General features: G+C 38.8%; 2 protein-coding genes across 2 annotated transcripts in view; one reads left to right on the top strand and one right to left on the bottom strand.

Annotated features, from left to right (window-relative positions):
* Window positions 1-11922, top strand: part of LRRTM3 (leucine rich repeat transmembrane neuronal 3) — a 139095-nt gene extending 127173 nt beyond the window's left edge. Inside the window, exon 3 of the mRNA XM_024210073.2 lies at window positions 11556-11922. Within this exon, the coding sequence (XP_024065841.1) occupies window positions 11556-11765 (210 nt within the window). The 3' untranslated portion in view covers window positions 11766-11922. The remainder of the gene's footprint in view (window positions 1-11555) is intronic.
* CTNNA3 (catenin alpha 3) overlaps window positions 1-16672 on the bottom strand; it is a 968742-nt gene that overhangs the window by 683490 nt on the left and 268580 nt on the right. The gene's annotated exons all lie outside the window — the stretch shown is intronic.

The following is a 16672-nucleotide window of genomic DNA, read 5'->3' as shown; positions in this document are numbered from 1 at the left end:
TTCCAATGTCTTCTCTCCACCTTTTTCCCTGTCATCTTTGTTTCCACATATTACATTTTCTCCCAAAGCTCATGTTCTTACTTTCCACTCCTCCCATAATTTCTTCAACATACTCATTCCCCGAATACATGTACACATATGCACGCATACACACACTCACTCACCCTAGTCTATTCTCATACACTTTGTAATCAGCCAGCTCAACAATATATATTCACTCACAAGAGAGAGACACCAACATAGTTCTGTCCCATGCCCTTTATGGGGCCTGTATGTGACACTTGTATGTTCTTTCCCTCTCTTCTTTGAAGAGACCTCTGTTTCTCTTCTGCCCTCCTTTAAGTCACTCTTACTTTTCCCTCTCCTCTGTAGGTAGGCTGAAAGAACAGGGTAATTTATGTTTTAGCACTAACTAAGCAAATATATAGTGAAGTGAACAGCTGTGAAGCCGTGTGAATAGCAGTGAAAACTAGTCATGTTGCAGATGCATATGGCCTCCCATAGTCTGGACTAGGCCAGGAGCAGCAGAAAAGATTTCTGGTCATAATTCCTCATGAGTGGTCTAAGGTGTATTAAGGGAACAGATGAGTAATTCTGTTTTTAATTTTTAGGCAACTTTGTATTTTCAGGCTCCATTGAAATCGAAACTCTGAGTGCAGAAATATTGCAACGACACCTCTTTGGACAATATTTCTGATCAGCACTGAACAAAGTAGTTTTGAATTTTCAAAAGAATGTCTGTTTTGCATCTTAATCTCGGAAATACAAAATGTACTGATTCTCTAGCTCAAATCAGTGCTGGGTCTTAAAATTCCTCACAGGAAAAGAGAATATTTTTGTTTTGTTTTACAGGAACTCAGTGTTATTCAATGAAATGCAGCCTGCAGGACAGGAGCTCCCCTGAATTGTAATTGGAATGTTAAGGCTTCAGAACTGTAAATTTAAGATAAGCCTCTACCTTTTGGATGCTTACTTGATCTGAATCTAAACTCCAAAGAGTTTGAAGTTCACACTTCACTAGTAATGAAACAATCCAGTGGATTTTACTCCAGAATTGCTGTCAAGGGATGAAATATATCATCACAAAGGCTGCAGTATTTCTTATTATTTGAATGAATAATGTAGAAGGAACCAGTTGTTTAGAGAACAGAACATTTAGAGACATACCAGAATCAGAACAAGCAACAATAATGGGAAAGAAAATATGTAAAGCTAGCATGACAGATATTTCTTGTGTCTAATTACCATGCAGTGTGAGCTGACATCTGTGCGCCAGGACTGTAAACTGCAGAAGCCCAAGGTTACCAAACAAAGCAAAGTTAGCTCTCTCCTGACCTGGTACAAATGACCTGGAAATCTCCTTACCCTGAGATTTTCATTAGACAGGGAAGGGGGGAGCAGTGCTATCGGACCAGCTATCCACCCACAAAGACCTCCAAGAGGGGGATAAAAGCCACCAGGGCTCCACTCAGAAGACATAAATAAGGAAAGGATGGTGAGACCATTATTGTAAACAGCATGCCCTCTTATTACATGGCAAAGAAAATTAAAATGTTTTTTCTCCCCCTTTTATGTTCACTTTCATTCTAACATTGCTAGTACCAATAAAATAAAATTGAATAAAAACTGATTAAATACATCAGACAAATTCATAAAACAACAGTACAGAATATGCACCAGGCCAGATATTCAGATTCACAGCTGTGGGTGAGAAAGACAGCTTTATTCAGGTTTAGGGTACCACTTGCCAAAGTGCAACAAAACTGTTCAAAAATGTACACCAAGCCTCAAGTATTATTTCCAACATATAGGCACAGATTTTAATTACATAAACTGCATTATCCTGCACAGTTCTCATCTGTCTTGACAGATGTGGTGTTAAATTTCTCTGTATTAACAATTCCAACTGAAATATGAGTAATAGTGCATCTTGCATTGGAAGCCAGATTGTATAATATTTTGTCTGGGTTCCAAATGGAGGTAGGAGTGTGGCTAGGCATAAAGGATTGAGGGCCATATGCTACCTTCTGCTTCTGTGAGAAAAAGGCAACAAAAATCTGACTAAATAGTCCCAAAGGGCAGAGAACAAGGGAGTGTCAGCACAGCCACATGGTTCTCCCTCCTCCTGGCCCCAAAGAAGCCATTCCATGAATGTTCCTTGTTGAGTGGGCTGTGCATGTTAGGAGGGAGCATGCTGCAGCTGGAGGCAGTGGGGCTGAGATGTCTGCTTTTTTCTGCATCATCCCTGTTTAACCTTACAGGGATTTTCAACAAATTCCTGCAGGCCCTGTTAATGTTAAGATAGGTGGTCCCCCGAGTGCTTATTTTTCAACTTGTCTTCTCCGTTCAGTACCCTGACATTTACCTGAAACCATGGGAGATTCTGGGTCAGATGGTATAAGTTGATTAGCTCCATTGGGCCTCTGTTTACATGAAGCTAATTTAGGGGCAAATCTTTCCCCCAGTATGTCTCAGGGCTTGCCTACACAGAGACACTATTGCAAAATAAGCTAGGGTGCGTGAATTTAAAGCACACTAGATCTTTCACACTCCCCTGTGGACACTTATTTTGCACTGAGTGGGTTGTGTTGTGTGGTTTTTTTGAGCATTGTGGTTTTGGGGTTTTTTTTTTTTTTTTTGATAAGTTAACAATCCATTTCCTAAGTGGCTTAAAACTATATCGCACAAAGGCACTAAAAGGATGTCTACACAGCAAACGCTGTGCATGGGCTGTGAAAACAGCACAACACAGGCTTCAGCGCAGATAGTACAAGCCCAGCATGGACCCTGGGTACCTACTCAGCTTGCTAGCCCGCTCTGAAGCCTGTACTGTGTTGTCTTCACTGCTATTGTTACCTGTGCTAGCTGGATTCAAGCTCAAGCCCATGTACAGCTTTTGCTATGTAGACATACCCTTAGTGCAGAATAAGAGTGTCCACATCACGAGCTAGTGTGGAATAATTATTCTTGGTGGCTATTTGTTTATGTAGACAAGCCCTGAGTAAGTCAATCAGAGATTCTGTAGGGGCAGACAGTGAGGCGGGATCCTCTCTCTTAAACCATGGACTATCAGTAAGCCAATCCACAGCTTCATCAAAGAGATTTGGCTTCCTCAGCCCTTATGCCCCTGCTGCCCTCCACAAAGTGGCAGATCCTCCAGCCCTGACCCTACTTAATGTTGCACCTGGAGCCCCTGTGGAGCTATAATCCATGGCACATGGATATTCCTCACAACCTGCAGAGGCCCCTAGCACCTTACCTGTTTGCAGCAGAACTACAGCTCTTCTGCTGTGCTGAGGGACTGTCCCCAACCTCTGGAGGATGTGGTCAGGATTTGATATTTAGAGCTTTGGTTAAGGATTGTAAACGGCCTGATAATTCCATGCTATTTTCACCACTTCTAGGACCCATTAACAGCTCTAGTCATCTTGACCTAAGTGCTGCAATTTGCCAAGTGAAGCACTTGGTGAGGAAGACGATGAATGTTGATGGGCATTAGCATTTTGGTCACAGTATTTTAAAAGTAAGCACAGTACCTCTCAGGCTCCCTGTTTGAGATGGGAGAGAAATTATACTTATTAAAGAGGTGTAACATACTTCTCCCATGAACACACAGCTGGTCAGCAGACTGTGGCAGGAACCATTGTGATTGTAGCTGTCCTTAACCAAGCTACATAAGGAGGTGTTGGGGAGTCATTTGTCCCTCCTTTGCCCTGCAGTGGCACATAAAATGGGGCATAATCCATCCTTAGAGTATTTATGATTTATGGTTTACTTTTCAAGTGAAACTGACACTTGAAAATGTCAGGTTTCAGAGTGGTAGCTGTGTTAGTCTGTATCAGCAAAAACAATGAGGAGTCCTTGTGGGACCTTAGAGATTAACAAATTTATTTGGGCATAAGCTTTCGTGGGCTAAAACCCACTTCATCAGATGCATGGAGTGGAAAATACAGTAGGCAAGTATAAATACACAGCACATGAAAAGTTGAGAGTTGCCTTTAGATATTGCAAACCAGATGCTATGAAATTATTGTAGGAAATCGATTTTGAATTGTGAAAGAGAATGCTCAATATTTTAATTTGAGAGCAGACACTAAATTTTGATGGAGAGGCTATAAAATGCTACTCAAGGGTCTCTTCTTTGCTCATCGCATTTGCTTCAAAATTTCCCAGTGCCTCTCAAGGTAAATTCAGTTCTATTATTTTAAGAAAAACACAAAAAGCTTTATACAATGTTCCACCAAAAATAAAAAGGTGGAGATGGCTGTTCGAAAGTAGAGGTGATTCATGCATTTTTATGAGTAAACAGATATGAATAACCAACCACATACTATAGACTATGGTGTCTTCATCCTTAAGTATTTCAAATTAATCATTGAGAAAATAAAAAGATACACCTACAAAAATATAACTTTGTAATGGGCTTTACTGTTAGCACCTTCGTGAACACCATATATGATGATCAAGGTGTTAGACACCGTTCACCTACACTTCCTCATTGATAGCATATACAACCTTTTTCGGTCATGGACTATAATATACAACCAACTTTACCATTCAGTATCACTATCAATATCAACTGCTTTCTGTAACTTTCCCCGTGTGTATGCTGGATCTTAAACCATAAATAAAAGAACATCTTTTTAATTAATTAATCTTTCATAAATACAAAACAAACAAGGCATATATGATTTACATTCTTGTTTTTCTGTTAATGTTGATTGCTAATCCCAATCCCAATATGTTAGCTAATCTCAATATGTTTGTTCCAAAAAATCAGTATGCGGGATGTTCCGCTTCCTGTTAACCATTAAGTAGTTACAACTTTTTTTCTAAATCTAATCATTATGCCACTTAATACTGAAAAGTATTATTAGGAATGGTTGAACAATTATGGTCCACTTCTAAGATCATTCACTTAGTGCCTACCTTATATTTTACATGACAGAAGGAATAACTCACTTCTGTCATATAACACATGGAAATAATTAAATTTTTGATTAAGTTTAAATACGTGCTTGAGAATTTATAAAACGAAAATGTTTTCTAATCTTAATGTGTCATCAAGAGAAAAAATAAGATTTTTCTAAGATAAAATGCAATTCATTTAAAAGGTCAAACACAGTAATTAAATATTCTGCAGGATTATGATAGATATTGGGACAATCTGAATTTCAGTAAATTTCTTCCTTCAGAGTGGGATATATTAATCACATTTATAGTTATAAAAAGAACTGTAGAATAATAAATCAAAACAAAAAAAAGTCCTTGTGCTAAATTCTAGACCCTAAACCTGCAACTGGATCTGTGGGGTGGAGGGGTGCATCTCTGCCCATACAGAGGGGCTCCATCCACATGGAGCAGGAGCAGGGCCTTAGAGAATATTTTAGTTAATATGTACTTATTGACCAGATTATTCTAGATGAACCTTCACAAACTGTCAGGTAAATCAACAATCTATTGTTTAAAATATGCAAAATAAATGCATTAAATAATGTAGCAGTAAACAAATCTGCTGCGATATTTTCCATTTCTAGTGGATAAAACATGCATTTCTCCAGAGAGGAGCCCATTCAGGTACCTCTAGAGCTATAGAACCTTGGTTCTTGACCAATTTTGTCTTAGTGCAAAGCAACTAGACACCTTGGTCATTCAGGTATATATTTGGGGTGTGGAAGAATTTACTGAACTCCAGTTGAGGGCAGGGGATAAACCCTTTCAGAATCTGACACTATAATCTGTGATGTCATGGCTATTGAAGGGGCTAATATGGAGTTTAAGGAAGGAAGGATTCAGATAGGGTGTTGAAATTTAGGGATCTGCTATGTGGGGCAGAGATTTGACCTCCTGACTCTCAGACTGTCCAAAAAGAAAAAAGTGAAGGGAAGCAAATGTGGGAAGTCTGAGATACCCAGTCAAGCAGTACAGACTGGGCTAGTGTCAAGGCTACTGGTGCCAGGCCACTCTTTCTTCATGGGGAAGGGAGTTACCTCAGAAAAGGATATTTCAGTTCATGGCACTGTCAAAGATCATGTATTGTCGAGGTTCCTCTGGTGAAATAGAATGCCATTTATTCAGAACTGGATTGGTTATATCCACAACTTTGTCTGAAATAGGAGCCCAACAGATTTTGTCTATCAGTGATAGCATCCAAATAGAAGGGTATGGCGACCCCTGTTGGGGAGGATAATTCAGTGGGTTATATGTTAAACTCTTCCTGTTTATCCCTTTCTTTGGGATCAAGCAAACAGGTACAAACGATATGGTGACTGGATGTGTGGGCATAATATTGTGCATTTGGCCTACAAGCAGGTGGCCAATTCCTCTTGGAAACTCACTGCTGGGCAACAGTGATGAGATAGCTCTGTACTGACATGAATGGAAGGGAATGCTACAGGGAACAGAAAATGAGAGCTGATGTTTGGATTTGTGAATATTGAGCCCAGATTGGGGACCAGCTGTTGGGGGAGTGGAGCAACAACAATCCTCTACTTGGTGGAAATGATGGAGGAAGGAATCATGACTTGCACTATACAAATTATTGTTGGATAATTCCCAGATGAATCATTCCCAAGCAGTCAGTTTCCCTGGATGTTCACAGCTGAGCCTTGATGACAAGGTGAATTCTGTAAGGGGGATGGCTTAATCATTAGGGAACAAAAAGATTTAAGGTAGATCCAGGATCTTTTTCCAGATATGGCTGTAAACTAGGCTGAAATGCTGCTTCAAAGGGAACGGTGCGAGCCAGCAGGCCACCACAGGTTGATAAGGCCAGATGAGTGAATCATTGGGAGTGGGAGGATCAGTAATTACCCCACCAAAACTATATTTAGTACCTGAGTTATTGGCGGATGTTGGGGTACACCTCTTTGACCAGGAAGCAGATATATTTTTGGCTGATGTTGAGGGAATTGTTAATTATCTTGGAACTAGGCTGGGAGGAGGCAGCCAAGGTATTTGGTGGTGCCTCCTTATGACCGGTATCCAATGCAGGTATTCATTCCATGGAGCGTTCGGTTCCCTGATAAGTTTATTTCCACTTTTAGTTTAAGGGAACGTATCCCCTAGAGAAGCTGGGGGATGGGATTGCTGTTCCAGTCATTAGGAGTCACAAAGATACAACTCCCTTTCCCCAGCCCTTATATGAGGGAGGGCAGTGGGATCTCAACAACGGGCTGGGGACCAGCTGTTGGGGGAGTGGAACAACAACAATCCTCTACTTGGTGGAAATGATGGAGGAAGGAATCATGACTTGCACTATACAAGTTATTGCTGGATGATTCCCAGATGAATTAAGTTACTTAAGATGTGGCCTAATTAAATGGGTCCAAGACAATGTAATTTCCTACAATACAACATAATTCAACAAATGTTGACCCTCTCCTGACAGATTTAGTGTTTGATTGAATTACATCTCACTTTTCCAAAAGGGTGATCTCTCCACATCAAGGATTACTTGACTGTCAAGATTACAATATGTGGGAGTTGACATTGTGGATTCATTACAGATTTATTCTAGTTCTCACATGGTAACTTCACTTGGTTGTCCTTTGGGTGCCCCAAGCTTCACAAATAAAATGAACCTTAAAAGGAATGTTGTCATTGTAAAGCTTATACACATACAATTTTTTTTAAAGATTTCTTTTCATGTGGGTGTAAAGTCGCCATTCTTTGAACTGGTTAGATATAGACACAAATTTAATTAGTGAGCACCTATTCTTTAGCTGAGGCACCCTTGAAACTGCAAGACACAGAGAAAAGCCAGGGGAGTTAGGACTGAGTTGCAATTCAGCAATTCAGGTAGACAGCTTAATAAGTTGTTAGTGGAGTAGAAAAAGTCCATCGGATTAAATTTAATAAACAAAAGAAGAAAGGTTACTTATCTTACAGTAACTGGAGTTCTTCAAGATGTGTGATTCCCTACTTGCATTCCACTGCGGGGGTGCACACGCACTCCATGCACCTAAGACTGGATATTTTTTTACTAGCAGCACCTGTTGGCCCATGCTGGTGTCCTGTGCCTCCTTGGCACCAAACTGAGAGCATAAGGAGAGGCACCAAACTGAGAGCATCAACTGCCTCTCTAGTTCCTTCTCTTGCACAAATCACCTTAGGAAAAGATCTGAAGCAAAGCAAAAGGAGAGTGGGTTATGGAACCACACATCTCAAAGAATTCCATTTACTGAAGAGAAGTAACCTTTCATTTTTCTTTGAGTAATGGTCCACTGCAGGTGACTCCCAAACAGTATTCATCCAGGTGGAGGGTGCGAGGAACAATGCTACACCACAGACTGCAGGACTGCTGTAGAAGTCCATGTCCACAGAAGAGGCCTGTATACCAGTGTAAAGTCTAGTAAAGGTATGCACAGAGCCCACAGTGCTGCTCCATAGATCTCCAGGAGGGGAACACCCTGAAGAGAAGTTTGGCCGAGTGGACCCTCACACTTTGAGATGAAGAGCCTGCATGAGTTTATAGCAAAGGAGGACACAGTCTGAAATCCATTTAGAAAGTCTTTGTGAGGAGATTGCTTCCTCTTCATCCATTCAGTGATGGAAACAAAGTCTTGGAGACTGAAGGGTCATGTCCTTTGCAGGTAGAAAGCTAAGATTCGACAGACATGCAGAGAATGGTAGTGTGAGGTTAGGCTAGAAAACAGGCAGGTGTTTGACATGAGCTATGTGGAATTGGGAGGGAACCTTCTGAATGAACTTGGGGTATAACATCAAAGAAACCTTATCCTTACGAAAGGCCGGGAAGGGAGGGTCCACCATAAGGGCCCTTGGCTCACCCATTCTTCCAGCAGAGATGATAGTACTCAGGAAGGCCACTAAGGAATCCTAGTGAAGATGTGGACACTAAGGGGCTCTGTCTCAGACCACGTGTGGTAGAAAGGACTTAGAGAGGTGGTCTGTGCCTTCCCTTATGTCCTCAGTTCAGAGCATGAGGCACCAAAACTGCAAATAAAATTTTTCTGGTCTTAGGTGCATGTGCACCCCCACAGTGATATACACATAGGGACCATCGTTCAAAGAACTAAAAGCTAAAACTTAGTACATAATCACAGAGTACAAAGCCCACATTAAGTATGGACCTAGACTAGAACACCAATAGCAAATTAATCAGGTAGGGAGGGCTAGCCCCTGCACAATGCAAAAAAGTACTGCTATTTGCCTTATGGCTAAATGGTACATGTACACACTTGATAGAAGCAGTTTGTGGCTCCCAGGGTCCAAGCTGGGACAGACGCTTAAAGCCAGAGTTGCTGAAATAGTGTAGCAGAGAGAGAGATGAGATTATTTAGTGTGGCAGATATAGGGATACTATAGAGAAGGCCCACCTCAGAATTGGTGGTTCTGAACCTACAGTTAAGGGAGCTAGTCTCATGATAGGAAGAAGCAAAGATGCAATAGAGGTAATTCCCTTAGCTGGGTTCCACCTAACTGAACCAAAGAAGTCTGATCATTCCTTAAAGCACAGGAAGGGGATCAATTAAGCCAAGAGCTTAACAATGTTAAAAAAAAAAAAGGATTAGAAATATATATGATAGTGAAAGCATCCACAGGTATATAAGATAATTAGCATCACAGCAATGCACTAGTAATGAAAACCAAAAAGAGTGACACAGGAAGGATATGTTTTTCATTAAAATCTAAGAGACCATGAAGACATTTCTATTAGGATTCAATTCCATATTTATGTTTTGTACTTTGTTACCTGTCCTTTTGGGAACAGAGCATATGCAGAATTACTTGAATTAATTAAGTTTTGACTACATAAGGAGTACAAGCACAGGATAGTGACAGAGTATAAAAAGGGGGGAAATCACTCTCCTCAATATTAAGAATTACATCTGATTGGAGAATAAATATTGTAAATTGATAAATTAGTCTAATTTTACATGTTTTCCTAATGTCATATAAATGTTGAGGAATCATTTAAGGACCATTCCCAATTCACTATTCCCAAAGTGGAAGTTAATAAAAAGACTAGGAGCTGAATTAAACCCTAAAATCAATGGGACTTAAGTATGTTCTTAAATACTTTACTGAACTGGGGCTTGCATTCTGCAGTCAGCACCAAGTTTTTACTCATGCTCCCACTTACAAAAAGTTTAATGCCTGCAGGATTTTATTTTAGTCCTACTTTAAAAAAAAAACATGGGATCAACCAAAACTTTTGAGTGATAGACAAAAAGCATGTACCACAGGCCATAATAGATGAGTTGCATAACATTTAAAACTATGCTGAAAAAGAGACTTTTTATTTTGATTCTTTGCATTTGGTAAAAAAATCATTTTTAAGTGGTAATTTTACTGCTCTGACACATTAACACATTAATTTTACTGTTCTGAACCCTGTCCTCTTGTTGAAATTATTCTAAAATACAGCATCCCCAGTACATCAAGATGTTAATGCAAGGGAGAAATATTCATGCTTTTTATTATTTCAACCATTTAATATTTGGAATGCTTTTAGAATTAAAAATTTTTTTAAATATCACACTCAGTCAATAGCAACCATCATTAAATAAAAGTCTCTGTGTTGGAATTGTCTTTATATTTAGTTCTATAAAGTTCCAGTCACGCTTCAAAACAGGTTTATTTTAGAGCAGAAACAGAATAATAAAAGTGACAAATCTACAAGCTGTTCTCTGTGGCGTACATAAAATGCAAGTTGATAGCTGACTAAATCTTTTAAAAAAATTACTATACAGGCATTACTCAGATGAACCATTTTTCTATAACCATTTTTTGTATTTTTCATCCTTCAGATTTATATTATTAGAGAGAGAGAATTGCTAGTAGAAATGTTTATAATTAAGGTCTATATTCTTATATTCTCTTCATCTCTGGTTCTGAAATATATTTGTGATAACTATATATGACATTCTTTGAAATCCTCATGAAAATAATCAAAAAGAAAAATTTAAATGACATCCTAATTTATATGAAAAAAGTGAGGGGGGGGTTTCCAAATAAGGAAATGTAGCTATTTCTTCAAATAGACCTATGGAAACCTGCTGGATTCAAATCTATCCTTAGCTCATAAATAGTAATAAAGTGGTAACCTGTAATAGATATTTATCCACATTGTAAAGTTGACACAAAATCTGATACAAGTCTGGAAATGTCCACTAGTCACTTATTTGCAGTTGGACAGCTAGGTAAATCCCACTTAAACTATTCCATGTCTTACCAATTCGGTAATGTATCTTCCCCGTCCCCTATACATTTTTGTGGTTTACATTTCGCATTTGCTAAATATATTATGAAAGGTTATTTGCCTTGGTTTGCATTTTTAAGACACTTCTGCGGCTCCTCTGCCATACACAAACTTTCACAAACAAATCCCGAGGCCCAGCACTAGGCATCAAAGATGATGCCAGCAAGGTTTGAAGAACATTGGCAAAGGTGTGAGGGGAAGTTCTCACAGGAAGCACTATTCTTCGCTCTAGCCAATGTTTTTAGATATTCACTTTTATCACCATCAAATTCACATCACAAAAGTTAATTATGTCTTTTGCTAACTATTTTTCATATCCATTTTTCCCCAGATACCTTTATCTATGAATGTGTCAACATTTCTCGCCTATGACCAACCCACAATAAGTTACTGTGGTGTACATCATGAACTCCTTGCTCATAAGCCCTATGAATCTAATGCACAGGAAGAAACAATGGAAACACACCTAGAGACTGATCTGGATCTCAGCACAATAACAACAGCCGCAAGAATCAGTGAACACAGTCAGCAGCTAGCTTAACTGATTTCATTTGTAACAGAGGACTGCAACCAACCTATGTAACTGGAAGGACAAAAGAGGAAGATATTCTGAAATGGTTTCTGAAACCCCTGTTCAATTAAAAGAGAACTAAGAGTTACACTGAAGACATGAATTGTTTCAAGTCTACAATTTGTAATTAGCTAAGTTGTGCAGTATTTTTGACATAAAGCAGAGTATGACCCTTGAAGCAAATCTTTTTTCAAAACTCATCCTACCTACCTGTAAAAACTGTACAGATCTAATGTATTTTTCATATTGTAAAGTTTCAATTACTGAGAACAGCTGGTATGTACAGTACCAGAACTGAATTACATCTCACTTTACAAATTTCAGTTTCTAAAGTTTTAAATTAACAAAAATTATTTCTTGTGTTATTCAGTTACTCAGTTTTGTAGGGACAGTTTTGTTACTGCTTTTGTGCCCAGAAAACTTTACTCTAAAATTCTGTGCTGTGCAGAACATGCAAAATTTTTACCATGCTTACCATGTAGAATTTTATCTACTTGTACCAGAAATAATACATTAACTAAAAGAAGGGTTTAATTGTTCAAACTTGTAAGAAGTTCTTCAATTACATAGATAAGTTTTTCTTATAAATGAAAAAAAAAAAATCACAGAATTTTTAACAGTTCTTCTCAGACTTAACTGTTGCCTTGAATTAACAGCCTGTGAAAGTTAATTCTAAAGCAGTGAAATGTAACGATAAAGAGGGATATTTTAACAACACATTTCTGAATGACTCATTATTTTATTCCTTTGTATAGTACTGTATTAAAGAAAAAATGAACCATGGATAAAACAACACTGGAGACAAAGGCAGTAACCACAGCAACGAGGTTTCATACACTTACAAGATGCAGCGGTTAACTGACAAGGATACAGTTTTGTTAAGTTTCATTATACTGCAGGATAAAATGGGTGGGTAGCCATAACAGTCAGCTGTCTCTTTACAAGATTTGCACTGAAAGTAATCATCCACCGCCTCAGATGCATCTGATTTTTATTTTAAGATTTCATTCTACATATTAGGATTCATTTTCAAAACTGTCTTGAGGATCACACACACACACACACACACACACACACAATCAGAACTTTTCCTCTTGCCTCCCACATAAGATTTTGAAAAAACTGTCAGAAGTTGACAAGCAGTTTATTAGGGCCAAAACCTACTGCCATTGAAGTCAATTACCATTGACCTCAGTGGGAGCAGGCCCTCCATTATTTGTCCTTTCTGCGCAGAGCTATACTACTCTTAGCATTTTCTAATGGTTACAGTTACAAAAAAAAACTCAAAAGCAGAAAACATCCACTTTGTTCAAAAGATAAAATAATTTGGAACAAAAGGTAACGATAAATAGCCCTTCAATGTTCTGATAGATCAAGTTAAGAAAAAAACTTGAAATACAAAAAAAATCAAATCTATAATAATTCTATGAGCCCATAATATGTCTACCATTTAATCTATGGATTGAAGAATTCTTACATCTCATTCTTCAGTTTTAAAGTTTCAAGGCTTCTATAATCACTGTCCTGAGACAGCATTTCTTACAATACACTCACGTGGTAATCATGAAAGATTACATAGATTAGAAAAATCATATGCCATGCTGACTTGGTGAAAAATAGAAAAGGAACGCAAGAGCCTTCCAAGGGTTAAAACAAAAAAGAGTTTCGTACAGTAGTAGCAACTTTTTAAGAAATAAAGAGAAATTATATAACCACAAATCTATTTTTGGATGTTTCTCCCAACATATTTTAGTGTGGCATCACAAAATAAGATTTAAATTTAATGCAGTTCAATTGTTTGTACAAAAGTATAAAGCAACTATTATAGGAAAAATACCTTTAGAATATTGTATACAACGGACTCTACATTCACTATTTTTTATGACAAATGTCAAAATAGAGTACATTGTATCAGTAATTTATTTAGCACCTCAGATTTTGTAACATTTTGCATAAATTATTTGGTATTCAAAACATTTTATTTGTCATGTTTAAGACTCATCTTAACCTTCATATTTTTTCAGTTTCTAATTTCTTTACTGCATTGACCTGGTGAGTTCCTGGATTTCTGATCATCATTCTCTATTTTGGAATTTTACTATGCAGAGTTTGAAAATATATATTCAGCTAATTATAAAAGGGCACAAAACACTTAGCTGCAGGCCTGAAATATTAAAATTATATTTGTGTGGGAACAAATTACTTCCCATTACTTCAGCGTTGTGGCTTTAGGTTTCACATCCAGCTTTGCTCTGATGAATATGGATGGTTTAACTGGTTGGGGTAAAATGAGAACTGATCTTTTGGGGGGAATGGATGTTCAGTTACTAAATCCCTCTTACTCTTACTGTTACCTTCCATGACCATTGTGACCACCTCTGGCCCATTTCCCCTTGAACTTTTATGGAACAAATGTGGGGCTCAGACTTGCTGACACTCTTTTGAAATTGCTGTATGTTCAGAGATGTGATGTGCTTCTGACTCTCAGAGTATGAGACAATATGAAAAGAAAACGTGGAAGAGCCTATCACACACGTAGGGTCTGTATATGTGAAAATTTAGTTCATAACAAATTGGGGTGTGAATCTACCCAGAACTAGTCTACTGAACTCTAATTGTCTGTGTGGACCTTGTTGATGCACATTAACAGTTAGTTAATGCACTTTGATAAGCTTTTAGACCAGATGATCTCTTAGCAATAAGGAATGGGACAGCTGATTTTCCTATGCCAAGAATGGGGAAAACATATGAATGGAATAAGCTAAGATCAGAAAATATTTTGGGCCCTTTTATCTTCTGCCCTCAGGAATGGAATCGTGATCCACTATTTCTGCAGTTCAACAGATAATCCTCCTAATTTGAATGTGATGTTAGGACAGGGGTATGAGTAGATAAATTATTTAAAGGGCTGGTGCAAAACCAGATCCAATAGCAGCAGTAATTTCTACAACACTTGGCAACCCACCCCAACAGTACAAGGCTAGTAGCCTAACAGCTGGTATTTCAGCACCAGGAGCTACAACAATGGATGTTACCATTGTTGACCCAGCTAGCAATCCCAAGGTCAGTGTGCCCTATAACTTCTCGCTTAGCATGCTGGTGCTAGAGATTCCTGGTAACCTTCCAGAAGGTATCAACAACTCCTCAATGGCCTGAGAAGCTCTGCTAAAAACAACATGATGGTAAAAATTCAACAAAACCAAAACACTTAGACCTGATCCAAAGCCCAATGGAGACAATGGGCGTCTTTCCCTTAACTTCAATATGCTTTGTGTCAGGCCTTTATATAGGTGTAATTACATCAATAATTATGTTGAATATAATTTATATTTATATAACTCTGCCACATACAAATTAAAAGGAATTATACCGTTATGTTTAGTTCCCTTCTAGAGAAGCAGAAACAACTGTATTCATCATATGTGAAAGAGGATATTGGTCATTTGAAATATGTGCCACGTGAGGGCAAAAAAGATTATGCCAGTTCTTAAAAACGCAAGTAACAAGATAAAATTATTAAAGTAAACCTGAGTATGAGGGGGAAAAGACACAAAAACCTTTAAGAAAAAAAAACATTGAAGGTACCTGAAAATCCCTACTGAAAGGGATTTATAACATTGGAAAATGGTGACATTTCTACCCTTTTCCTAATACACATGCAATCTCATACAACCTTACTCTCTTCCAGGGCCGGGGCTGGCTTTTTGGCCGCCCCAAGAAAAAAAAAACAAAAAACAAAAGCCTGCCGCGCGGGCCCCACCCCCGCCGGCGGGGCGGGAAGGAAGAGGGCTGCCCTGCAGGGCGCTCTGGTTCTCCGCGCCACCGCCCCCTACAGGGCGGCCGGAGCGGAACAAAACAAAACAAACAAAAAAAAGCGGCCGTGCCGCCCTAGGATTGGGCAGAATGCCGCCTCGAACAATCTGCCGCTCCAAGCACCAGCTTGCTCAGCTGGTGCCTGGAGCCGGCCCTGCTCTCTTCTTGGTATTTACTTTAATTGTTAGGTACACCAACAACAAAACAAACCTCAGCCTAAGAATTCTGTTGAGCTTAACTGTTCTGACATTTGTTTCTTGCAGGACCTCTCTTGTCTTGACCCCTGGTCCTGTCTGCCTGAGAGAGGCTGAAACCCTTTATTCTTCTTGGGTAAAAGCTAATTGGACTCTCAGGTGATCTGACAACGTAAATCAACAAAAATAATTTTGCACCTCTGTGCAGGGTTCTGGTATTATGTAACTCAGAAGAGCAGCCCCAGTATTCCTAAAACCTGCTACCTTGTTACAAAAGTCAATGTACATTTTCTAAAACCAGTAAGACATTCAAAGCCTAGGGGCCACAGTATAGTAATCCAGGAAGCAGTAGGAATTCAGGAACTACTACTGCATTCAAAGGGTGATAAATATATTGAATACATTAACAAGGAAAGCGACTGGCTCAGTGTAAAGGAGTCCAAAATATATCTAGGCTGTTTGAGAAGGGGACTAGTAAGTCTAACAAAAAACCAGGATGGTCACATTATGATACACTTTGAAGACACAAGCGTGAGACTGGACAGCTTTCCCAGTTCTTAAAACTTCCTACTTTATGTACGTGTACAATATGTATTTCAGTACATTTAACCACACGTTTCAGCAGTGTACAACAAATGTAACACTTCATATAAAATGGACTGTACAGCACCTTAGATGGCTAAATGTATTATTACGTACTTACCAACAATTTCCCCATACTTCCTGGTATAGTAGGTTGGGAGGGAGGAAAGCGTTATTTGGCATGTTTCGCAGTTGTGTGCCAGGTCTCATTGCAATAATTCCCACTAGGTCTTCTGTTCACCAGAGAGAGAAAATGCTGCCTCTGGACATGTCAATAATCAGAACCAC

The sequence above is a fragment of the Terrapene carolina genome, unplaced genomic scaffold, assembly GCF_002925995.2.
Source record: "Terrapene carolina triunguis isolate 2854851 unplaced genomic scaffold, T_m_triunguis-2.0 Scaffold95, whole genome shotgun sequence".
NCBI classification, from domain to species: domain Eukaryota; kingdom Metazoa; phylum Chordata; order Testudines; family Emydidae; genus Terrapene; species Terrapene triunguis.
This window is presented reverse-complemented; position numbering and strand designations above follow the sequence as displayed.